This window comes from Psammomys obesus, unplaced genomic scaffold, assembly GCF_907164565.1.
Source record: "Psammomys obesus unplaced genomic scaffold, mPsaObe1.curated_primary_1811, whole genome shotgun sequence".
Taxonomy (NCBI): domain Eukaryota; kingdom Metazoa; phylum Chordata; class Mammalia; order Rodentia; family Muridae; genus Psammomys; species Psammomys obesus.
The window spans coordinates 3,227,542-3,254,136 of NW_026596415.1; the positions used below are offsets into that span (position 1 = coordinate 3,227,542).

At 44.0% G+C, this 26,595-nt stretch overlaps 1 protein-coding gene across 1 annotated transcript in view; it reads right to left on the reverse strand.

Annotated features, from left to right (window-relative positions):
• The window catches only part of Snx29 (sorting nexin 29), a 425,497-nt gene that overhangs the window by 344,817 nt on the left and 54,085 nt on the right, over positions 1 to 26,595 (reverse strand). The window contains exons 7-9 of the mRNA XM_055597769.1: positions 25,367 to 25,615; positions 22,401 to 22,770; positions 5,096 to 5,226 (exon numbers count right to left, since the gene is read on the reverse strand). Coding sequence (XP_055453744.1) covers positions 5,096 to 5,226; positions 22,401 to 22,770; positions 25,367 to 25,615 — 750 coding nt within the window. The remainder of the gene's footprint in view (positions 1 to 5,095; positions 5,227 to 22,400; positions 22,771 to 25,366; positions 25,616 to 26,595) is intronic.

A 26,595-nucleotide genomic window follows, 5' to 3' on the forward strand; every position in this document is an offset into this window, starting at 1 on the left:
TTTTTTTTTTTTTTTTTTTTTTTTTTTTTTTTTTTTTTAACCTTGAAGCAAGAGAAGTTACTATCAAAGTCCATAATTTAGAGCTCATGGCAGAATCAGGGATTTTGTTAAATAAACTGTTTCTGCTTGTAGCGGACGCTAGAGGGCAGCAGGGTCTCATCACTGGTGAAGTCTGCGACTTCCTACAAAAGCCACTGAGCACTTGAGAAAGGCAGTCCCAAGAAGCGGGGCCATAAATCTCTAAAGCAAACAGGCAAAGGATGTTAATGATTGTTGCAGATGCATTAGCTGCTGCGCAAGCCTCCTTCCAGGAATAAAGTGCAGATCTGCAGGCCTGGGGCTGGATGGCAACTGAAGGGAACCTTGCTCCTTCATGAAACTGAGTCAGGCACAGAGGTAGAGAAGGCTCTGAGCCTGGGCTCCTACCTCTTCCAGGCTTAAGGGACATGAGCCTGGAGAAGACCAATCCTTCCCACCTTTGGCTGCATTCAACCCCAACTGTTTCCAGTAACCCAAGAGCACTGCAAGCCTGGTTTCCATCCCAGGACTGCCAGACATAGGATGGGAAATCAAGTAACTACCTTTCCCTTCCTGCTGGCTACAGAGTCCTTGCTCCCCAACTTCCACTCAGCAAGCCACACAGCCTCTTTGTGCCCTACTTCCCCTTTTGTTCTGCTTTGCTCTGCTTTGTGTGGAGACATGATCTCCCTTTGTAGCCCAGGCTGGCCTGTAACTCGAGCTTCTCCTGCCTCAGCCCCTGACTGCTGGAATTACAAGCCTGTTCCACCATGTCTGGCATATCACACAACATTTTAACAATTTTTCAACATAATTACATTTTATATTATTGTGCCTTTCATACAGAATTTCACCCTGTAGCCTGGGCTGGCCTGGAACTATGTGGCCCAGGTTGGCCTCAAACTTGTAACAATCCTCCTGCCTCCACCTCCTAAATCCTGGGATTACATATGTGAGCCACCAATGGCTGCCTTTTTGGGTTATCTTACAAAGTCTAGTCTATACTCTGGCCTCTCAGGATGACAATTCTCAAATGCCTTTGGCTGAAACCTCAGCCCTGAATCCTGGCTCCATGTTTCTGGCTATCAGAAAGTTCCATTGAGACTTCCTTAGGCCTGGCAGCCACCTGCACTTTCAAAACCCCTGGCCTTATACCCCACTTCCTTTTGGGCTATTAGCTCAGAGACACCTGCTATCCGTGCACCACTGAGCCAGGTGAATCTGCTATGGTTACAGTGCCCAGCAAAGACCTATGTTCTTTTATGCTCCCTAGTTCATGGGGCTACAAAGATGCAGTAGGACTTTAAGAGACAGGACTTGGCTCACTGGAGGATGTGGCCTTGAAGGATCAGATACTAAGAGCCAGGTCCTTTTCTAGCTCTCTGTTTTTCCTGGCCACCAGAAGGTGAGCAGCGACTTCCATCTTGTATTCCCAACCATGATGTTCTGCATCACCACAAGCCCAAGATAATGACCTGAACATGGAAGGAAATCTCTGAGCTTGTGAGCCAAAATAAACCTTTCCTCCCTATAAGTTGATTATTCCAAGTATTTTGTTACAGTAACAGGGAGCTGAAAAACACAATACCCCAAATCTCCAGTGTCACCCAAATTATCCCTCACTCTGCTCATGTGCAATGGCACATTTCTGGCTAGAAGGCTTAGGTTTTTTTTTTTTTTCCTAAGGACCCTTCAGCAGGAGGCTATCTCAGCTCAGTCATTCTCACTGCTGAAATTCAGCCACAACTGACAAAGTCCACACATGAAGCAAAGCCAAGGCTCCAACACCACACACAATGAAAGGAATGCATGGCAGGAATAAAGGTCACTGCAATCCAGCCCACACTCCAGATGCAGCAGTGACTCTCCCTAACTAACCACACATCAGCCCTTTGGTGTGGTTGGCACACATGCAGACATACAGCTCGCAGTGTGGTGAGCCAGGTGCATGGGCACACACAGCCTGAGCTCTGTCACTCATCCTCTGTGCCTCTGAAACTATGGCCAGTGCCATCTTTTACTGTGTGTGTGGTGGTGGGGATGGAACATGGATGCTGGGCAAATGCTCCACCACTAAGCTACACCCGCAGCTGTATAATCTTACAGATGAAGAAACAGACCCCAAGGGCTTGCCTGACTGACCAGGCTTACAGAGTTAGGAAGTGAAGCATCTGTTCAGCCAGCACGAGCTGAGTCCTCCTCACTTCTGCCAACTCATTAAACTGACCTGCAGTACGTTATCTGCCCTTCTGATCTCCCAGATCTCCTGCCTCAGCACTTCTGTCTGCCATGTCCTCTGACTAGGCATCATTCTCCCAACACTCTATGTTCTTGCCCTGCAGCAGCTCTCCCTGCGACCATCCGCTCATCCATTCAGCAAGGGTTTATACTTACTGCCCCAACTGAGGGCTCAGAACTGAACACTGTCAAGGTCAGGGCCACACTGGAGACAGACATGGTCTTGTACTTTGTACCTCACAGACCAGGAAGAACAAGCACTGTCTAGTCACTGCACAGTATCTCTGTCAGGACAATGACAGCTTTTCAAGGGTTACACAGTGTGGGACATAAAGCCTGACCTCTCTAAGGAAGGAGCAGTGGGGAGAAAAGTCATGTGTTGAAAAGGCTATTAAAAAAAAAAAAAAAAAAAAAAAGAATGTTATTTGCCAAGAAAGCTCTGTGTTATAGTTCCAGCACTCAGGAGGCAGAGGCAGAAGGACTACCACAAGCTAAGGCCAGCCTGGCCTACACACTGAGTTCCAGGCTGGCCAGCGCTACACAGCAAGATCATGTCTCAAAAAGGGAAGGAAAACCCAGTCATCCAGAAGGTAGGAGGAGCTGGTGAGAAGCGAAGTAGGTTAATGGGAGCAGGAAGGGGTGAATGAGAGGAAGAGAGGCCTCGGCTCCTAAGAGTGCTTAACGGCCACAGTAACAACAGCAAACCTTATCCCAAGTGCACAGGGAGGCCAGAGCACTGGAATGATGAAATCTGATTATATTCTCAATCGGCTCTGGCTGGTAAAAGAACAGAGATGGGGACAAAAGGAAAAGGTGGCCACATGTTGAGAAGGCATTTTGCCACAGCCCTAGCAAGAAGTAACAGTCAGACAGACTAGGGATATAGGATAGGGTTTCAGGACACATTCTATACATTTCACCTTCACACAGGTAATTAAAAACATCCCCAGCCCTGGCTGTCATGGCACAAACTGTCATCTCAGGCACTGGAGAGGCTGGGGCAGAAAACCAGGCAGTTGAAAGCCAACATGAGTGGCCTTTGTGAAACACTGCATCAAATAAAAAGCTACTGGGCTGGCAAGATGGCTCAGTAAATAAAGGCACTTGTTACATGCCTATTGACCCTAGTGTGACTCCTGGAATCCACATGGTGGAAAAAGACACATGACTCCTGAAAGTTGTCCTCTGACCTCCACACATGCACAGTGATACATCTCCACACACTAACACGCTCAAAATACATAAACAAGTAAATGTAATTTTTAAGATATTTTAATATGTAGTTAAAGAGATGGCTAACTGGTTAAGAGCCCTTGCTGCTCCTCCAGAGGACCTATGTTCAATTCACAACACACACATTATCTGGTGGTTCACAATTGCCTATAACTCCAGTGCTAGGGGATCCAATGCCCTCTTCTGGCCACCATGGGCACCTATACTCATGTGAACTCACATGCACACAGACACATACAGACACACAGAATTGTAAAGAATTTAAAAGGCTACTGATGTGCTCCGTTAACCCCAGCATTCAGAAGGCAAAGGGAGGAGGATCTCTGTGAGTTTGATGCTAGCCTGGTCTGCATAGTGATATCTATGCCAGCCAGATCTACACAGTAAAACCCTGTGTCAAAAAAACAAAATTTAATTAAAATAAAAAATAAAATTATAAAAATGGATGAACACAAAGCCTCAGGTAGAACTTCCCTGCACATCTCCCATGATCTAGCACCGTGTACATAGCAGAAAAGATAAATGCTGAACAAAGAACACCATGAACTCCAAATGTCATGTGACCTGTATAAGTAGGCTGGGCACACGATGCAGCCACCTGTCAGCTGCCACAGTATCTTGACTGTCAAAAGTAAATCTGCCTTCCCGGAGGCCTCCAAAGTCGACCATACCAGATCACAGCAGTATGTGAGTCACTCCTTGTACTCGTTTGAAAGAGACATGTCACCCACAGGTACAGGCATTTAGCACTTGGTCCTCAGTGGTGATGCTGGAGAGGTTATGGGGAAGTGCAGCCTTGCTGGAGGAAGGACATCACTGGGGGCAGGCTTTGAGAACATAAAGGCTTTTCCCATTACCAGTGTGTTCTCCCTGCTCCTTGCTTATGGTAGATGATGGGAGCTCTCAGCTTCTTTCTCTGGTTGTCATACATGCTGCCATGCCTCCCACCATGATGGGATTTTATCCCTTTGGCACTAGAAGCCAAAACAAATTCTTTCTTTCGTAAGTTGCTTTTGGTCATGATGTTTTATCACACCAACAGACAACTAGCTAATACATGCCTCAACTTAAAGCAACCACAAAAGCTAAAAGTGGGAACAATGAAGCTAAAGAATGTAAAGAATGAACCCAATGGGAATGAAGGGTTAGAAGACCACAGGCTGCAGGTGAACTGAGAAATGCTCTCAGATTAGCTGTACATCTCTAAACCATCACCAAGTACGAGGTACCAATGCACTCACTGCCAAGAGAAAGAAGTGAAGACGCCGGGCCTTCCCAGAGTTCAGTGGCCTTCTCCCATCTCCTAAGGCGTAAAATAATGGTCACTATTTGGGATTTACTTTGATATGGCCAAGTTTAGCACCAAACTGTTGTGGGCAGTCAAGAGAGCCCCCTCTGGTTTTGTCAACCAGTTCATCACAAGGCACTTACCCAGTTCTACAGGAGACCCCTAAGCCACTTCTTACTTCTGAGTGTCCACGAGCCATCCTTGCCCTAAGCCCCAGATCTCCTAGCTCCTATTCCTACTTGTACAGCTAACTCAAGAACCCCATCTGTTTCTTGGAGAAAAGCTCTTACCAGAGAAGAGAAGACAGGAAGCACCCACCTGCTGCACCATAGGAGCCTACTCCACTCACAGGAAAGAGGACGTCAGTGTCGGCATCAGCATCTCCGTGTAACACCTGCAATGGGGCCCATCCATGTACCTGGGGTAGGCAGGTGTTCCCATCCAATGGCCTGTGGAGAAAGAACACAGCTGCATGACAGGGCCTCCAGACATATCACAGCATCTGAGCTCCTCAATCCCCAGGCCTAGATGGAGCTAAAGCAGAATAAGCCATGAGCTAAGTCAGGGCTACAAAGCTTGGATCAGACCCCTTAAGTACTCATTTATCAGAGCTTGCTCAGTGTCTGCTGAAAGCAGGTATTGTGCTTGCCACAGGGCAAAGAGCCAACAAATGGTTATCATATGCTCATGGAGCTTACAGTATGCAAGAGGACCCAACATCAATCATATCAGCCTGCAAGAAGGCTCAGCTCAGGATTGTGGCACAGGACAGGAAGGCTGAGGAGGAAGACCCTTTGGAAAAGGGGATATTTGAGCCAATTATGGTGGTGTACACCTAGAATCCCAGCACTTGGGAGGCCGACGCTGGGAAGCACTAATGTGGTCTTTGTATAGCTCAACCTACCATTGACTCGAGTTCTTGTTTTGGTTTGATTTGATAAGGGATGGAGGGTAAAGATTTTTCCTTTTACCAAGAGTTTTTGTTTTTTTACTACTTTGCTTGAGACAGGGTCTCATGTATCCCAGGCTTGCTTAGAATGCTGTGCATAGCTGAGGATGACATGACCTTCTTCTGATTCTCTTAAAGCTTATGCCATCAGTACTGTGCACTAATTTAGAACATAAAGAAGTTCAGTAGATCAAATCACACCTACTACATCAAGTGAGGAAAGTGGTGGGGGGAGAAAAGTCAAATTATGTCATTTAAAAAAATTTAAAGATTTATGTATATGGGTCTTTTCCCTGTGTGTATGTCTGCACAACATGTGCATACAGTACCCACAGAAACCAGAATAAAGTGCCAGATTCCCTGGAACTAGAGTTACATATGGCTGCTGTTAGAACTAAAATGGGTCCCCAAAAGTGACCGTGGGCTCAGCACAGGCTGCACTCTGACATGTGCACAGAAAGCTTGCTTGTGGATAAATGAAACTCTAAAAGCAGCATTCCTCAGGACCTTGAAGCAGGTGTCTGCTTGTCCCTACAGGCCATGGGGTATCTGGTCCCTATTAACACACACCTGTAAACCAAAGTCCCCAGTTATTTCCCAGGCCACCCTACCCTAACTTCCAAGCTCCCTCCCCACCTTTTTCTAAAAAAAAAAAAAAAAAAAAAAAACTGGTGATGCTGAGGTTGGGTCCTCTAGAAGATCAGTTAGTGCTCTTAACCAAAAAGCCATCTATCTCTCCAGCCCCAAATTATGTAACTTATCAGAGCCTGGTGGTACACACCTAAAATCCCAGTACTCAGGAGGCAGGAGGCTGCCCAGCTCGGGCTACATAACAAGGCCCTGGTTCACAACCACATGGTTCCATGTTGCAACGTTTACATGTACAAAGCTCTAGGTTTCATCTGCAGGACCACAAAGAGAAAGACCCTGACCAGAGGTATGGTGGCTCACACCTGTAATCCCAACACTTCTAATGTAAAAAGGCAAGAGGGTTTCAAGGAGTTCAAGGACAACCTGGGCTACAGAATAAGACCCTGTCTCAAGACAATGTTACCTGTTGGCCATACACTATAGCACCAAGGCTGAGATCTTCCAAATCAAACAACAATGCTGTCCAGTCTCCTGTCTGCAAAAGCCTCTATACACAGTCTTTATTTTAGGACACAGGTCAAGACATTTTTCCTGTAAACATTTTAGACTGTGTGGAGTACTCTTCTATGGGGTGTTTCTCTATAAACCTTTAAAATCCAACAACCAAATCTAGCTGGGGTGAGCATTTGGTAGATGTTAGAAGCATAGTAAAAATGCCTTTTAGACATGAAAACATGTAAATACCCAAGGCTAAAATCCAGAACCCAGGAACATCACTCACTCAAGATAACCAGACCCAGTCCAAGAACCCCAAAATACCCAGTGGACAAAATATAAGCAGAGACCAAAAGCAATGATCTGCTCTGCACATTTGGAGAGATACCACCTTAATACGCACTGTGGCTGGAGAGTGTCCCCCCAGGACCCTAACCTGAGCTTCAATCAGAGACTTCTGTTAGAGACTGGACCTGACCTTCAGCTAGCTATGCTGCACAGGAGAGCACCCTTGGGGAGATAGGCTTAGGACTATAGATAGGAATTTAGAGTGTAAACCGTGTGTGATGACCCTCAGCATAATAAAATGTAACTTTTGTTATACTAAGTGTATCTACATTTTTGCTCCTGACAGTGGGAAACCCAGAGAACAGTCGTAACAGATTCTTACAAATGAATTCTTTCCTTCCATCGCTAGCACAGAGACATTTAGATAGCAGAGTGTGGGTGAAAGAGGGACAGCTCCTGCCTTGGTCCTGGCCACTACCCCACACACCCCAGTGTTAGGTAAACATGGCTGTGCCTCTAGGTTCTAATAAACCTCCCTCTTGGGGCTCTGATACAGCAGGGATTGTCAGGTTGCTCCCAAAAAGGGCAGGCCAACTGATGTGTCCAAAATTGAGTGTAGGCCCAGCTCAATCTGGACTATAGGACGGTTTCAGGCAGTTAGACAAAGGCCAGCATGCCTCAGGAACTAGTGGAGCCCAGTCTACCAAAAGGAGACCTATCCTTACCTCTGCAAAAGGGTCCTCCCTTCTCCAGTTAGCCTATGCCTATAGCGCCTAATAGCATTTCAGAGTCCACACCAACAGCCCAGTGCCTCCTCCCCTCAGCTACTCACCCTTCTTTCAACTTGACTATTCTCCAGGCTATTGTTCCAGCTTCTCTCACTGTTTTCTCTAGTCTCTATCCCCTGTTATTCTCCCTTCTCTCACAGATAGCTCTGGCCATATCCAGTATGCTAGCTATGTTCAGTCTATTTCTTTTTGTCTTTCTTCTAAACTCTTTCAGATGCCTCAGACTGTTCTTGTTCTCTCTCTCTCCTCTACAATAATAACCTTTCCCTAACCAAACCATGGAGCAGTCATGTTATCAGTTTATACAGTGGTGACCAAGGGAAGCGGCATGCAGGCAGGGCACACACTCAGAGATGGTAGCAGTACTGGACAGTCTGAGAAAGCTAAAGTTATGTTTTGAGTTTAAAATGCTGGGCTGGAGACATGGCTCAGAGGTTAAGAGCACTGGCTGCTCTTCTAGAGGTCTTGAGTTCAACTCCCAGCAACTACATGATGCCTCACAACCATCAATAAGATCTGGTGCCCTCTTCTGGCAGGCAGAACACTGTATACATAGTAAATAAAAAATTTTTTTAAGTTTAAATTGCTGTGCTTAAGAGATCTATAAAATAAAAATGCCTCTAACCTGTAAGCCCCACTTGCCCAAGGTCAGATAAACCTGTAAGGCCCACTTGCCCAAGGACAGTTAACTTTCTGGAGTGCTGGGGGCTGTTGTTCATGTAAGAAGACAAACCATATGTTTGCACTTCTGTAAACAAGGTTGATTGCCCCAACCATACAGATTATGCTTGATCATAGTTAGGAGGAGTTACATAGACATGAAGTACATGAGGATGTGTGCTTGCCTACAACTAGACGAAGGTGCAAAGTACATGGCTTTGTAGGTTTTGCCTTTATAAGCACCAGGCTAACATAATTCATAGCCATTCTCTGGGAATCCCAGTTATCAACCTGGCCAACATACATCATCCTGGCCAATATTTAATAAGGCTTCAAATTTGGCCCAAAAATTGTGGTAGTGGTTTTATTCTCACCTGGTTACATTAACAAATCCTGTCTCCAAATGTTCCACTACCCCTCTGGGCATGTGGACTTTTCTTCCTGTTTCAAAAACAATTCTTGCCATTTCCCAGAAGCCTATGTGAGTCAAAGTAAAGCCAAACTCACAAAGGGTGAGGTTCCCAACCCAACAGAAAGTGGTCCCCAACAGCACTGAGGCAGTAGTCAGTTCATCCCTGAGGCAACAGGCCTCAAAATATGGCATCAAGACTGGCTTTAAAGGGCCAGTAAATGGCTCAGCAGATGAAAGTGCTTGTTGTCAAGCTGGACTCATTTAATAAGGAAAGAACTGTCTTTACAAGTATCTTCACACACAAACACAAATGATGTAAAATATTTTAAGACTAGCCTAAAATAACAGAAAATATTGTTTATATTAAAACAAAATGTTTGTTTGTTTCAAAACCCAGACAATGTTAAAAATAAAGTCCAAACACAACTGGGTGGAAGGGTTTCCTCAGCAGTCAACAATTGTAAGTACCAACTACAGAGAAATTGAGCACCAAAGAAATAATTAAATTTCCAGCAGAGAATGCCCAAATTTAAGCCCCTAGATCATCCTAAAAACAAACAAGCATCAACCTATTGTGTTGGCCATGCCTCTATAGAGAAATTTTAATGCAGAACATGGCTGCTCTGACAAAAGATCACATCCAAAGACCTTCTAGGTCTGTATGATCGGACTAGAATACAGACACACCCTTACTCCAGCACTTAGGAGACAGAGGTATGCAGATCTCTGAGTTCTAATCAGTGCTGTTCAGGCAGTTCAGTTGAGTCAGGGAGTTGAGAGGCAGTGCAGTGAAGCTGAGTTCGTAGCAGTTCAGTTCATGGAATTCAGAGGCAGTTTTACCAGGAGAGCTTTACAGAGGGAGGCTAAAGAGAGAACAAGCTATACACAGATGAAGACAGAAACAAGCCAGAGGGTAAAAAGGAGACAGAAAATTAGAACAGATTACTAGTTAGAGGCCAAGCATAGTAATTCAGTGAGAAACTGAGAGAAGCCAGATTGAATCAGTCAGCCTGGAAAGAAGTTTGAGCCAGAACAGCTGAGATGAACCAGCCAGCCAGAGTTCAGAAAGAGCTAGAAAGGGTGAGCTTATTCAGCAGTAAGTCTCAGAGGCTGAAAACATTCTATGCCTAGATTAGACTGTAAAGAAGCTAGAAGCTTCCAAGACCAGGTCTAGGTTAGTGGATGGACACAGTAAGCCTCCAAGATGACAATTAAAACAGAAGAATAAAAGTTACTTTAACATGCCTCCTCTTGTTTACTCAGTAACAATGAAAGTACATGTAAAATTTTCTACATCTTTCCCATTCAATGTTAATTTATAAGCTCACCTTCATACCATCAGACAAGCTCATCCATCACTTAAGATAATGTTCAAAGTGAGTATAGTGGCACACTCCTTTATTCCCAGCACTCAAAAGATGGAAGCAGGAAGAACTCTGGGAATTTAAGGCCAGCCTGGTCTACTAACAGCCTTACCTGTCCTAGGACAGCCAGGGCTCCATAAAACTGAGTTGCATCCCTAGGACTGAACAAACACACTAAAAATTGCCCAAGAGCCTATCCCCACAACAAAAAATAATTATTTATTATTAACTAATTAATTAATTAAACCAAAACAGTTCTAAGTTCAAAACAGTGTTAGGCCTCTACTCTGAGTGTGAGGACAAACTTCCAGGCAGGTAACACCTGGTGCACATTCAGGTCAGACCAGGCGTTCTACTCCTCTTAACAAGGACTTTGGAATCTTGCCACTCAGCTCTTTCTGAGTTGAGACAATGTCCTTGGGGCAGATTCTCCACCCAGGTCCAGATATTTCATTAACCATCTTCCGCCCCTGCCCCCCAGGATATCAGCAAACCCCATGCACAGCCTTCATGCCTGACTGTGCAGGTGCCTGCTTCAGCCTGGGATGGGGGCCTATGAGCCAGCCTGGCCCTTGCAAGGACTGGGTAGCTCAGTCAGGGCTCACTGCTCATGCTGCTCTTGCTGTAGACTACTAGCAGGTGTGGGGAGAAGGGTGCACTACTCATTTCCCTCTTAGTCACTAGGAGATGGACATGGGCTCATGCTTGTAACTCTAAGTTACCCCAAGACCCTCCAAACTGACTTCCTTACTGGTTTCTGAGCACAAACAAGATGATTGAAAAATCCTTTTCATAACAATGTTATTGCCTATTCTGAAGAAAACAAAAAGCTAAACCAGTATATGTGGGTATCTATCACAAATTAGATGGATTAGGTAACAAAAAAAATGGTTAAATTACCAACAATTTTGAGAACAATTACCAACAATTTTGAGAAAGCTCAAAATTGGGCCACCATATCATCCTAAAAACAAGGAAGCATCAGATTTTGGCAGAAGCCTAGTTGAGCCTCCTGGCCTGGCCACACTCCCCAACATGGCTGAGTGCAGGCTCTCGCCCTCTCCCGTGACTATGAGCTTAAATCAAAGCCAAGTATTACTCAATAAGCCACTCATCACTGCTCAGCTTCTCCCCAGGTTGCTCTGTAGACTCTTCAATCAAGATGTCCCGGCACACCAGGGAGAGGTTGTCCATAGTCCATGGAGGCCCAAAATCCCCAGTTCACCCAACACTGGTTTGTGCCTTTTACACATCACAATGCCAGCAGCCACCCAGGCTTACAAGGTGGCCTCTCCTCCAGACTGCCCTCCACAGCACCAGAAATAGGAAGAGAAATGGCTGGGTTTGGAGCATTGATTCACACATGGTCATTGACACAGCCACAGAATGCAGTGGCATTTCCAAGGCTGCTCAGAACTAAAGGCAGTTTCAATGATTAATTATTTGTGCCAAGTTGTCCAGGCAACTTTGTCAGACATTTGGTCAACCATTATGCTAGAGGTTGCTGTGAGGGTATTTAAAAAAAAAAAATTTAACATTTGCATCAATAGATCTTCAGTTAAAAGAATATCCTTCTAGACTAGGTGGGCCTCAGCCAAACAACAGGCTGCAATAAAAAAACACCTGACCTCTCCAGAGAAAGAAGGAATTCTGCCAGCAAACTGCCCACATTCCACAATCCAATTCTCCAAGCCAAGAGAAAGAAAAAAAAAAAAAAGGACACACATGGTGATACACACCAGAATCTCACTTGGGAAGCAGAGGTCCAGGCTCTGCTTCAGCTCTAGGCCAGCCTGGGTTACATGACACCCTGTCTCAAAATAAACAAACAAAAAAAGAGACAGAGACATATAGGCAGAAATAAAGATAAGTAGTCAAGGAATACACACACACACACACACACACACACACACACACACACACACACCACTGGTTATTTCACAAGAGAATTATGACTAATACAAGAGGTCACAGACTTTGCTCCCAGAAGCAAAACATCCATAGTCTGTGAACATGAATGATGCTACTGAGAAATGACTCTAACAAATAGTTTGGGAGTAGCCTTACATATACAGCATTCTAGAGGCTAAGGCATGATGGTGTATCAAAGGCCAGACTGAGCTACTTCCAGAGACCCTGCCCCAAAACAACACAAAAGTGAACAAGCTAAATACTAAACAGTGACAGAACCATTAAGCAAATGAGGGTTCTTCAGAGACACAGAACCAATGAGAGGGATTCCAATGAGGTGCAGCTTTATGAGCCTGGATACTGTACATCCTACAATCTTCAGCCCATGAGCTGAAGACCAGGATGCTGGAGCTGTGCGTCAGAGAATTGAGGAAGCCTGTGTGAGTCCTAGTCTGTGGGCAGGAAAAGACCAGCACACTCATGCTGTCAGACATGAAGGAAGCAGCCCACCTCCCTCAGGCTCTTCTGATCTCATTAGGTTCTGGCTGACAGGAAACACCTGTCATGAAGTCAATCCATCCAAACACTGATCTCAGCCTGAATACGCTCCCAGGTTCCAGAAACAAGGATTAAACCTGGGCAGCTCATGGTCCAGCAAGGTGAGCATCATATAAAACAACTAAATTACATACTGACATGGAAAATATTTAATTTCTAGGGAGCAGCATATGTGAACATAAGTTGGCCAGCATGGCCAAAGTCTTTGCCAACTCTGGAATTTTTTTTCTCTTTACCTCGCAGAACAGGGACCATCACAGATGATGGCAGGTGTGGTGGCCAATGCACATATATGAAAGAGAGCAAAAATTGTAACATTTTCAGATTTATTTATTTTACTTTATGTGCATGGATGTTTTGCCTGCATTTGTGCATATGTGCTATGTGCATGGTGCCTGGTGCCTACACTGGCCAGAAGAGAGCATCAGATCCCCTGGGACTAGTTCTACAGATGGCTGTGGCTCACCATGTGGGGACTAGGAATCAAACTTATGTCCTTCGCAAGAGCAATAAATGTGATTAACCACTGAGCACTCTCTCTAGCCTCAAAAACTTTTTAAACAGACATAGTCTCCAAAGAAAAAAATACATTATAGTACACAAACATGGACTGCAGGAGCATAGAACTGGAGGCCTCCAGTGGGTGTTAAGAGTCCCACTTAGAAAGATACTTTCACACAAGTTAACGCCACACTTTACCAGGAGGGGCTATGAAGTCAGCACCATGATACTCCATGTACTCCAGAGCTGAGGGAAAAAAGAACTCAGCTGGCTAGTGTGACTTTAAGAGCAGGAGTAAAGAGAACTACGAAGAGCAGCCAGCAGAAGTAGCAGTTGGCCCATGTGACATCACTCGGTGTGCCAGTACATGTGTCAAAGCCTTCACATACCATGTGACTTGACTCTGAAACATGCCTGTTCTTTTCTCTGTGATACCCACTAACCTAAAACAGCAGCACACTGGTCACAGGTTACTGCTATAGTACTATTCTTAGCATTCTTTTTGAGATGGTTCCATGTAGTTCAGGATGCTTACTTTGAATTCTCTGTATAGCCTAAGCTTTGAACTTCTGTTCCTCCTGCCTCCACCCTCAACCCACCCCTTAATGATAGATATAGCCCAGCACACCCAGCTAATGCTGTACTAGAGCACAAACACAGAACTCTGTGCACGCCAGTCAAGGCCTCTATCAATGGAGACACATCATCTGGCCAATGATAGTTCTTAGGTCCAACTGTATTGTTACACAAGACAGTTATCTCTTCTCTTACCAGCATTTCTCAACCTATGGATCATAAACCGTCAGGGGTCAAACAACACTTTTACAGGGGTTGCCTAAGACCATTGGGAAACACAGGATTCATGATTCACAAAAGTAGCCAAGTTACAGTTATGAAGTAGCAACAAGAATAATTTTACGGTTTGGAGGGGGGAGTCACCACAGCATGAGGAACTGTATTAAAAAGTCACAGCATGGGGGAGCAGGGCAAAATAGCAGCGCCGGGAGGACTCTCATTCTGAGCAGCAACACAGCAGGATCGGCACAGTGACCAGCAATCAGAACTCACGGCCATAAAACACAAGTGATTGTGTTTCCCAGGTGAGGGATACCCCACGGTGGGGAATTCAATCAGCTTTAAATCACCCGGCTAAACCGCAGAAGAGATCCTGGTTCCGCCAGGCGCTTGGTCGCCAGCCCATAGCTACACGCCAGCGTGATCCGGTCACTGTCCCAGACTGAACTGTGGGCCCACAACACCATAGACTGGATTTCCCAGTCGAGAGATAATCCCACGGAGCAGGAAACAATTGGGACTGACCTTAGGTCACCCAGACATCCCCTGGAAAAGACTCGGGTTCTATGGGCACCCCAGGAGCCAGTCCGGAGCCAGAGCCGGGGACCCAGGTGCCTGCACAGAGCCCTGCCTGCGCACCTGATTTGCCGCCTCAGATAGAACTGTGGGCCCCAGGGCACCAGGGCACCAGAGACTGAGTTTCACTGTCAGGTGCAAACCCACAGGGAGGGAAACAGCTGGTCTAATCTCAGAGCACTCAGCCGACACCCCCACCCCGAAAAGGTCTCAGGAAAATTATGCAGTCTAGGCAGACACCCAGGCTCCCAAGGGCCAGAAAGGCAGAGCCACGGGCGGGCCTCTGTGCCTGTGGGTTCTATTCGCCACCCCAGACAGAACGGTGGTCCCCAAAGCAAAGACTGGGTGTCCCTGGCAGGAGGAAACCCCCAGCTTGGGGGATCATCAGGTCTAAGGCTCAGGACACCCAGCACCAAAAGACTTTCTGGATTCACGCAGACTCTAGGCTCTAGCTTTCTAATGCAGGCAGGAGCGCTGTGCTCTGCCGCCATTATTGAGTACCCCTAGGGCACTGGGGCACACAGCTGCATCCTCAGACCTACAAAAGCCAAAGAGCCATTACGGCAGCCCTCAGATACTGTGCCAAGGATCAACCAGTTATCCCTAGCTAGACTGACAAAACTGTGGGAATCCCTGTTCCTTCAAGAGGGCTGCACCCACAGTGTCTGGACCAGAGCAGGGCCTGCAGCCGACATCCCAGACATGGACACACAGCTTCCGGTCCAGACTGAGGCACCCAGCCTTCAGACCAGAGTGGAGCCCTCAGTTAACAGCCTCCAGACCAGAGCGACGCCCCCAGGCACCAACTCAACCTAAGTGCACATTCTCCAGGCCCAGAGCGGAGCACTCAGCCTCTGGCCCAGAGACTTGCTGGGTGCTCCTCTCATTTTCCCGGACAGAACTGTGTGCTCCAGGATAACAGACTGAGTTTCCCTGTTGAGAGAAAACTCCACAGCTAGGGAATCAGCAGGTTCTTCAAGAGGACTGTACATGGAAAACTGTAACAACAGCATCAGCTCACTAAATTTATAATGAGAAACCCAGCAGTGGGGCAGCTGTCTTGAGAACTTCTATGGGTAAGAGGAAATCCCCCCCTGCCTAACAAAGACCACAGCTACTACTCAGGGCTATACACCCGAGGTGAGCAGTGGCAATTCCTGAGAAACACTGGCCATACAGTGACCATAACCAAAAAGCAGAGGAGGACTCCTTCAGGAAAAATCATCTTCCGGCCAAGGGGATTCTCCGTACCTCAGGACTCCAGGAAGCACAGAAACGAACAACCAACACCTAAAACAGCCCAATGGGTAGAGGTCAGCGTAAAAGCTCAACCAAAAAAAGACAGAGCAATATCTCCAGAACCCAGCCATCCAGGGGCGAACAGCCCTGGACAACGCAGCATAATAGAAAATCAAGAAGATGACCTTACATCTATGTTGATGAAGAGGATAATAGAGGAAACAAATAAAATACATAAAGAATTAGAAGAAGATAAAACCAAACAGATCATGGCTATCCGTAAAGAAATGGAGGAAGTTAAAGACAAGCAGATTAGGGCCATCCGTGAAGAAATACGGAAGATGCAGCCAAACAGTTTGGGTTCTTCAGAGAAGAAATAATTAAATCACTGAAAGAAATAAAAGAGACAGAGTTGAAGGAACTAAAAGAAAAAGAGGAAAATGCAATCAGACAGGTGAAGGAAGTAAAAAAAACAACTCAAGACCTGAAGATAGAACTGGAAAAATTAAATGAAACACAAATGGAGGAAATAATGGACAGGAAGAATTTAGGGAAGAAAACAGGAACTACAGAGGTAAGCATAACCAACGGACTACAAGAGATGGAAGAAAGAATCTCAGGTGTAGAAGATACAATGGAAGAAATTGATGTATCTGTCAAAGAAAATGTTAAATCCAAAAAATTCCTGACACAGACCGTCCAAGAAATCCAAGACAATATGAAAAGACAAAACCTAAGAATAATAGGTATAGAGGAAAAAGAAGACTCCCTTCTCCAAGGCCCAGAAAATACTTTCAACAAAATCATTGAAGAAAATTTCCCCAAGTTAAAGGAGAAGCCAATAAGAATACATGAGGCCTACAGAACACCCAACAAATTTGACCAGAAAAGAAAATCCTCCCGCCACATAATAATCAAAACAGTAAGTATACAGAACAAAGAAAAAATACTAAAAGCTGCAAGGGAAAAAGGCCAAGTAACATATAACAGCAAACCCATTAGAATCACACCTGACTTTTCAACAGAGACTATGAAAGCCAGAAGGGCCTAGACAGATATCATGCAGATCCTAAGAGAACACAGATGTCAGCCCAGGCTACTATACCCTGCAAAACTCTCAGTACTCATAGACGGAGAAAACAAGATATTCAGTGACAAAAACAAATTTCAACAATACCTACACACAAATCCAGCATTCCAGAAGACACTGGAAGGGAAAATACAACCCAAGAAAATTAGCTCTGTCAAGAAAACACAGGAAATAATTAACCTTACTACAGCAAAACAAAAAGCAACCAAGCACACAAGCTTATGACCACAGCCAACATCAAAATCAAAGGATCTAACAGCCACTGGTCATTAATCTCTCTCAACATCAATGGACTCAACTCTCCAGTAAAAAGACACAGATTAACAGAATGGATACGTAAACAAAACCCAGCAATCTGTTGCATACAAGAAACACACCTAAGACACAAAGATAGACATTACCTGAGGGTAAAAGGTTGGAAGACGACTTTCCAAGCAAATGGACCCAAGAAACAAGCAGGAGTAGCCATTCTAATAGCTGATAAAATAGACTTTCAACCAAAATTAATAAAAAGAGATGAGGAAGGACACTTCATACTCATCAAGGGAAAATTCCACCAGGAAGACATCACAATCCTGAACATCTATGCCCCAAATACAAGAGCACCCACATTTGTAAAAGAAACATTGATAAAATTTAAACCACATATAGATCCCCACACATTAATAGTGGGAGACTTCAACACCCCACTCTCAACAAAGGACAGGTCAACTAAACAGAAATTAAACAAAGAAACAATATCTCTGACAGAGGTCATGAATCAAATGGACCTCACAGACATTTACAGAACTTTACACCCAAACACAAAAGAATTTACCTTCTTCTCAGCACCTCATGGAACCTTCTCCAAAATAGACCATATAGTTGGTCACAAAGCAAGCCTCAACAGATACAAGAAGACTGAAATAATCCCTTCTATCCTGTCTGATCACCATGGAATAAAGCTGGACTTCAACAACAACAGAAATAGCAAAAAGCCTACACACACATGGAAACTGAACAACTTGTTACTAAATGACAGCTGGGTCAGGGAAGAAATAAAGAAAGAAATTAAAGCCTTTCTAGAACTCAATGAAAATGAAGACACAACATACCCAAACTTGTGGGACACAATGAAAGCAGTGCTAAGAGGAAAGTTCATAGCACTAAGTGCCTTCAAGAAGAAATTCGAGACAGCTCATTCAAGCAACTTAATGGCCCACTTAAAAACCCTAGAAAAAGAACAAGCAGACACACCAAAAAGCAGTAGACGGCTGGAAATAATCAAACTCAGGGCTGAAATCAATCAATTAGAAACAAATAAAACAATTCAAAGAATCAATGAAACCAAGAGCTGGTTCTTTGAGAAAATCAACAAGATCGACAAACCCTTAGCCAAGCTAACTAAAAGGCAGAGAGACACCACCCAAATCAACAAAATCAGAGTGAAAAGGGGGACAAAACTACAGACACTGAGGAAATCCAAATAATCATTAGGACTTACTTCAAAAGTGTATCTGCCACAAAATTTGAAAATCTAAATGAAATGGACAATTTTCTTGATCGATTTGACTTACCAAAGCTGAATCAGGACCAGGTAAATCAATTAAATAGTCCTATATCCCCCAAAGAAATAGAAGCGGTCATCAAAAGTCTCCCATCCAAAAAAAGCCCAAGACCAGATGGCTTCAGCGCAGAATTCTACCAGACCTTCAAAGAAGAGCTAACTCCAATTCTCTTCAAACTATTCCACAAAATAGAAACAGAAGGAACATTACCAAACTCATTCTATGAAGCCACAGTCACCTTGGTACCTAAACCTCACAAAGACTCAACAAAGAAAAAGCATTTCAGGCCAATCTCCCTTATAAACATTGATGCAAAAATACTTAACAAAAAACTTGCAAACCGAATCCAAGAACACATCAAAGATATTATCCACTATGACCAAGTAGGCTTCATCCCAGGTATGCAGGGGTGGTTCAATATACGGAAATCCATCAATGTGATCCACCATATTAACAAACTGAAAGAAAAAACCACATGATAATCTTCCTAGATGCTGAAAAAGCATTTGACAAAATCCAACATCCATTCATGTTTAAAGTACTGGAGAGATCAGGGATACAAGGCACATATCTAAACATAGTAAAGGCGATATACAGCAAGCCTATAGCCAATATCAAACTGAACGGAGAGAACCTTAAAGCAATCCCACTGAAATCAGGGACAAGACAAGGCTGCCCACTCTCTCCATATCTCTTCAACATAGTGCTGGAAGTCCTTGCTAGAGCAATAAGACAGTTGAAGGAGATCAAGAGGATACAGATGGTTAAAAAAGAAGTCAAATTATCACTATTTGCAGATGATATGATAGTATACATGAGTGATCCCAAAAACTCTACCAGAGAACTCCTACAGCTGATAAATACCTTCATCAAAGTGGCCAGATACAAAATTAACTCAAAAAAATCAGTAGCACTCCTGTATACAAAAGACAAAAGGGCTGAGAAAGAAATTAGGGAAACAACACCCTTCACAATAGCCACAAATGACATAAAGTACCTTGGTGTAACCCTAACCAAGCAAGTCAAAGACTTGTATGAAAAAAAATTTCAAGTCTCTGAAAAAAGAATTAGAAGAACATATCAGAAGATGGAAAGATCTCCCATGCTCATGGCTTGGCAGGATTAATATAGTAAAAATGGCCATCTTACCAAAAGCAATCTACAGATGTAATGCAATTCCCATCAAATTGCCAACACAATTCTTTACAGACCTGGAAAGAAAAATTCTCAACTACATTTGGAATAACAAGAAACCCAGAATTGCTAAAACAATCCTCTACAATAAAAGATCGTCTGGAGGTATCTTCATCCCTGATCTCAAGCTGTACTATAGAGCAACAGTTATAAAAACTGCATGGTACTGGCATAGAAACAGAATTGTGGATCAATGGAATCGAACAGAAGACCCAGAAATAAACCCACACACTTATAGACACCTGATCTTTGACAAAGATGCCAAAACCATACAATGGAAAAAAGATAGCATCTTCAGCAAATGGTGCTGGTCCAACTGGATGTCTACATGTAGAAAAATAAAAATAGATCCATACCTGCACAAAACTGAAGTCCAAGTGGATCAAAGACCTCAACATAAAACCAGACACATTAAATCAGCTAGAAAAAAAGTGGGGAATACCCTAGAACTCATTGGTACAGCAGACAACTTCCTGAACAGAACACCAACAGCACAGGCTCTAAGAGCAACAATCAATAAATGGGACCTCATGAAATTGAAAAGCTTCTGTAAAGCAAAGGACACCGTCATCAAAACAAAACGACTGCCTACAGATTGGGAAAGAATCATCACCAACCCTTTATCTGACAGAGGACTAATATCGAGTATATACAAAGAACTAAAGAAGCTGAAAAGCAGCAAACCAAGTAATCCACTTAAAAAATGGGGAACAGAGCTAAACAGAGAATTCTCTGTAGAGGAATATCGAATGGCAGAGAAGCACTTAAAGAAATGCTCAACCTCATTAGCCATTAGGGAAATGCAAATCAAAACAACCCTGAGATTTCCCCTTACACCCATCAGAATGGCCAAGATCAAAAACTCACATGACAACACATGCTGGAGAGGTTGTGGAGAAAGGGGAACCCTTCTCCACTGCTGGTGGGAATGTAAACTGGTACAACCACTCTGGAAATCAATCAGACAACTAGGCTTTCTCAGACAACTAGGAATAGCGCTTCCTCAAGATCCAGCCATACCACTCCTAGGCATATATCCAAAAGAGGCTCAAGTACACAAAAAGGACATTTGCTCAACCATGTTTGTAGCAGCTTTATTTGTAATAGCCAGAAGCTGGAAACAGCCAAGGTGCCCCTCAACTGAAGAATGGATGCAGAAACTGTGGTACATCTATACAATGGAGTATTACTCAGCAATGAAAAATAAGGAAATCATGAAATTTGCAGGTAAATGGTGGGACCTAGAAAGGATCATCCTGAGTGAGTTGTCCCAGAAGCAAAAAGACACACACAGTATATACTCACTCATATAGACATACAACATAGAATAAACCCACTAAAATATGTACATCTATCAAACTAAGCAAAAGAGAGGACCCTAACTAAAATGTTCAATCCCCATCCTGAAAGGCAAAGAGGATGGACATCAGAAGAAAAAGAAAACAGGAAACAGCCTAGGAACCTGCTACAGAGGGCCTCTGAAAGCCAGAAGAAGAAAACAGGAAACAACCTCGGAACCTGCCACAGAGGGTCTCTGAAAGCCTCTGCTGTGCAGACTGTCAAAGCAGATGCTGAGCCTGATGGCCAACTGATGGGCAGAGTGAATGGAATTTTATGTAAGAAGTGGGAAATAGTAAGAGCTGGAGAGGACAGGAACTCCACAAGGAGAGCAACAGAACAAGAAAATTTGAACACAGGGAACTTCCCAGAGACTCATACTCCAACCAAGGACTATCCATGGAGATAACCTAGAACCCTGACAATGCAGCCACTTCTGATGAGAACTGATAGACTAAGATCAGAAAGAAGGAGAGGAGGACCTCCCCTATCAGTGGACTTGGGAGAGGCATGCATGCAGAAAGGGGGGGAGAGGGTGGGACCGGGAGGGGAGGAGGGAGGGACTATGGGGGGATACAAAATGAATAAAGCGTAATTAATAAAAGTTAAATAAAAAAAAAATTTACAGCATAAGGAAGGTTGTGAACCAATACATGCAGCTCCAATCAATAACATTTCTTCAGGCCAAGTCTACTTTCCATGTGAGCTTCCTAGGCTACTGGCAAGTTAAAGACAGAGGAAAATCCAGCTCATGGAAACCAAAGCCTTATCTTCAGGCAAAAATTTTATATTAAATCCATTTAAATAGACTCAATTTCCTTAATTCTCAGCAGGGCAAGGTCATAAAGATATAAAGAATGAATAATGCCCCCAAAGGACACAACAATTTCACTATTTTATGTATATGATGTGTGCGCATATTCATATGTCCACATTCACATGCACAACTGTGGATACAAACATTCCTTGGTGCACATGTTGAGGTCAAAGTTCAAGTTCATGTCCATCCTGTCCTTCTACCATGCATGAGGCAGGATCTTTCTTCTTCCCTGCTATGTATGCCAGGCTATGCATGCCTGATTTCAGCTTCCAATGGTTCTTCTGTACTGACCCCATTCCCTCGAGAGCACTGAGATAACAGGTCCCAGCATCTAGCTGGGAAGCTGAGGATCTGAACTCAAGTCACCAGGCTTGCGCAGCAAGGGCTTTACCCACTGAGCCATTTCCCCAGCCCCCAAACTCACTCATTTCACACTTCCACAGCAAATGACTCCCTCATCATGTAACATCATAGAACTCCCGCATCACCAGCTCAAGAAGAACTTACTTGTCTGGTGACCCCAAGCGGCCTGTGTGCTTCCTTCCCGGTGGGTTCCTGTATACATCCTCCTCATTTTCATCCACATCATCATCAATGCTTTTCACATCAAGCTTTTGGTAGCCCAACTCCCCATTCAAAGAAGCAGAATCAATTTTCCATGAGCTGCTGCTCTGGCTCCCATTTGAATTTGGCCCAAAGGGGCCTTCAAAGGCTGCCATGATGTTGGAGGACCGGTCAGAGTTCTCCTCCGAGCTTTCTGCAGTCCCAGGCATCTTTTTTAAAGTGTCCGAAATGTTCTGCTCCTCATCATCATCATCAAAAGAGACAATGTTGGTCACCTTCTTTCTCCTCCTACGCTCCCGTTTACATCTGGCATCTGGCAAAAGAAAAGCTGTGGCAGTAAATGGAAGGAAGGCCAAACCACACTCCCCTGGGGCAGTAAAGCCTATTTTCACACTAAGAATAAACTAAGACTAAATCAGATTATGTTGGGTTTTTAGGGGGTTTTTTTAATAGACTTTTTTTTTTCATACAATATGCTCTGATTATGGTTTCCCCTAGGTCTTCCCAGATCCACCCCAACCCTCCACCCATTCAAATCCACACCCTTTCTTTCTCATCCTAAACCAGAATAAAACAAAAAACAAACAAATAAAAAAGAAGAGCCAAAGAAAAAGAACAAGAAACACATACAGATGCAAAGACATAAATATTCACACATGCAGAAAACCCATAAAGACACAAAATCAGAAACGATAGTATTTATAAGCAAAAGACTTGTAAGATTAAACAAAAATGTCCAGATAACACATAATGAGACAAAAAACAAAAACCCTACAAAAATATCACTGACCATTTTCTGCTGGGCATTTTTTAGGGTTGTTTTTTTTTTTTAAACTATTTTTAAGGGTGTGTGCGTGTGTGTGTGTGTGTGTGTGTGTGTGTGTGAAGTGTGCAGATACCAACAAAAGTGAAAAGATGTTATCAGATCCCTTGGAGCTAGTAATATAGACAGCTGTGAGACATGGATGCTAGGAATCAAAGTCAGGTCCCCTCGAAGAGCAGCAAACTAGGAAGGCCAGAGGCACTAGAGGTAGAATCTACTACTGTTATTTTTGCTAAAGCTCATCTTGACAAATATTCCTCTACGTATTTATGTTTATACCCACAGGTTAGTGATGCTCACAACTTTGGTTAGAGATGTTTCTTTCTGTACTGGGCAGCATTTAATTCAGACTTGTAAGCGGTCAAAGTGTTAAAAATAAACAATTGTCAGTAATCAGCCCAACATGAGACATCTTTATCAAGCCCAACCCAGCCCACCAAGGCTCAGAGAACAGTGGAAAGAGACGGAAATAATGGAAGAGCCAGGAGGTATGGAAGAGTGCTACAAAATGTTGTCCACTGGACATGACATGGTGAACTCACAACAGCTGTGTTTAATTGCATAAGACCAAGCCAGTCAACATTCCAGGATTGTGAAGGAGTGGATCAAGAGGCCTTACCTGTCTGAGGAGCTGTGGGCAGCTGACGGCTGCTGGGGAAGAAACTGGCTTGTCTTCAGAGGTATGTGGCTGCCAAGCTGCCCCTGCTCCAGTGGATGGCCCCACACCCATGTTCATGCAGGCAGCACTGATTACACTCAGTGAGTATTTATTTATAAAGAGGACATGAAGGCAGGAAGGGGAATGTTAGGGGAGAGTGGGAGGTAGGTATGATCACAACACAGTATTTACAAGTATGAAACTGTCAAAGAATAAATAAACATTCTTTTTTTAACAGGTTCTAAAGGGAGGGCTGGGGGTAGCTCAGTAGGTACAGTGCCGGCTGCAAAAGCACAAAGACTTGAATTTGGACTCAGTCCTGGGAGAAAGCTAGGCATGGTGGTGTACACCTGTAACTCCAGTCATGGAAGGGCAGAGACAGGTGGATCCCTGGAGCTCAATGGCTAGCCAGTCTAGCCAATCAGTGAGCTCTGGGTTCTGAGAGAGAGTCTGTCTCAAAACAAAGGAAGGTGTGCAGCCACAGAGGAAGATCGCCCATGTTGACCTTTGGCCTTTGCACTTACATACATGTACACACACATTACATAAATAAACACACATACACAAATCAACAGATAGGGAGATAAAACAGAATTACAAAAGTGAGGCATCTGGGTCAGGGTTGTGATCATTCTCATCGGAAGCTAAGGCAGAAAAATCCAAGTTCAAGACCAGAATAGGCAATGGAGTCAGTTCAAAGTCACCCTAACAATATAACATCTTATCTCAAAAACAAAACATAAAAAGAGCTTATGATATAGCTGGGTGGTAGAGCACTTGCCCAGCATGTACAATCCTCACTACAAAAATACATATACTTTTTTAAAATTTTTTAAAAAGGGATGGCCATGATTATTACCTTAATGGATCTGGGATGACAGAGATCAGTATTTAACCCCTGAGTTTTGATTTCTACTAAAAGCAACTCAGTAACAACTCCAAATGCTCTAAGGGTATCATCAACTTCTGGCATAAATTATCTTAACTGAAACAATTTCCCCATGCCTGCTCACAGTCAAGCTCAGAGCTACCGTTTTCCCTTAGGCCACTACTTCAACAGCATCTTCCCAATACAAGCAAGCCCAAACCACCCTCTCTGGAGTATCACATGCTTTCATCCTATATTCTACAAGCAGTAAGTTGCTTGTGTCTTTTGTTTTAAAATATCACCCCTGCCCAAGATGACTAAGTAAGATGCTAGCAACAAAACAAATAAATAAAAAAAAAAAACAGGAAAGGAGGGGAGAAAGAGACAGCAGTGTTAGATGACCCACTTGGCTTCCTATTTCCTAGGACTAGCTGTTTGCTTGTCTACCCTTTGCTCCACTGAGAGGAAGTGACAGCATTAAGGTGGGTTCCTTTCAGCCCCACTCACATTTCCTTCTCAGTGGCCCTACTGTGCCACCTTGAGAGCCCCTTTTGGCTCACCAACATTGACGTTCTTGGATATGACAGGCAGAGGGTCAGTCTCCTGCTCCGGCTTGATGAGAATGGAGACAGCAGAGGATGCCGTGATCTCCCTGAGAAGGCTGCTCATGCCCTGTGTGGACTCCTTCAGCAAAGATGTCACATTCTGCGTTGACTCCTTTAAGAGGTCAGAGACAGTAGGAGCAAATTTGCTCTGCCCATTCAAATCCTTATTGTCAATGTTAATGGCAAAGAGTATGGAGTTCAGACCTGCCAAAAAAGGAAGGAGGGGTTTGCTGTCATGCAGTCACACCTCCATCGTCAGCAACAAGACAGTCTGCCAGGGACACATACTCATCTTCAGCTTCTATGAAACCATCTGTAACTGAACTGACAGATTTAGAAGCTCATATGAACAGTCTTTCCATATCCCCTCCCTGAATGTCAGAAAGACAAACAACAAAAATCACCCTGGAGACAATGATGGCAGATGTTCTGGAGAGAGGCTGCCTGGGTTGAGGCACAGAACTTAGTAGCTCTGAGACCTTGGTCAAGCAACTTGTCATCTCCCTGAGATGGTGACAACAGTAATGCTCTCAAGATCATGGGTACTGAATACTTCACCTAGCAAAACCTCATCAAGAGCTCAATGTGCACCTAGAGCACCGTTACAATTACTTTAGCCAAGACTGACACTAACAATCTACTGTCTATAAAGAAAACCACAGCCAAAGCCTGACTTTCTCATCCCTTGATGAGACCAGCATGGCCCTCAATATGTGGGACTCAATGTCAGGTTTTAGAAGAAAAAGAATGTAAATGGAACAATAAAGAATTTGGATGAAGGACAAGCTGTCATGTTCATGATCTCTCAATCATACCAATCCAGGGCCTTGCTTCATGTTGATAAGCCACATGCACAGCCTTTTATTTTCTATGGCTCTCTTAAAGCCATAAAAAGGTGACTGGAAAGCTAACAGCATTCTCATGTCACAGAAGAGGAGAGACGAGCTGATAGAATTCAGCTGACATGCAGCAAAACTAGGGTCAAAGCAGTCTGCCAATCCCTAGTTCTTTATAGTTCACCTGCCAGGCTGCAAGCCAAACCCTTCAACCACATGCTTCAACTGTGTGGTGTCAGATTCCAGATAAATTGTCCCACTTAAAAAACAACACGTTACTCTTCCAACCAGGAGGGCAAAGAACAACACAGCATCCCCTTGGGCAATAAATCCACTCCCAGAAGCTCT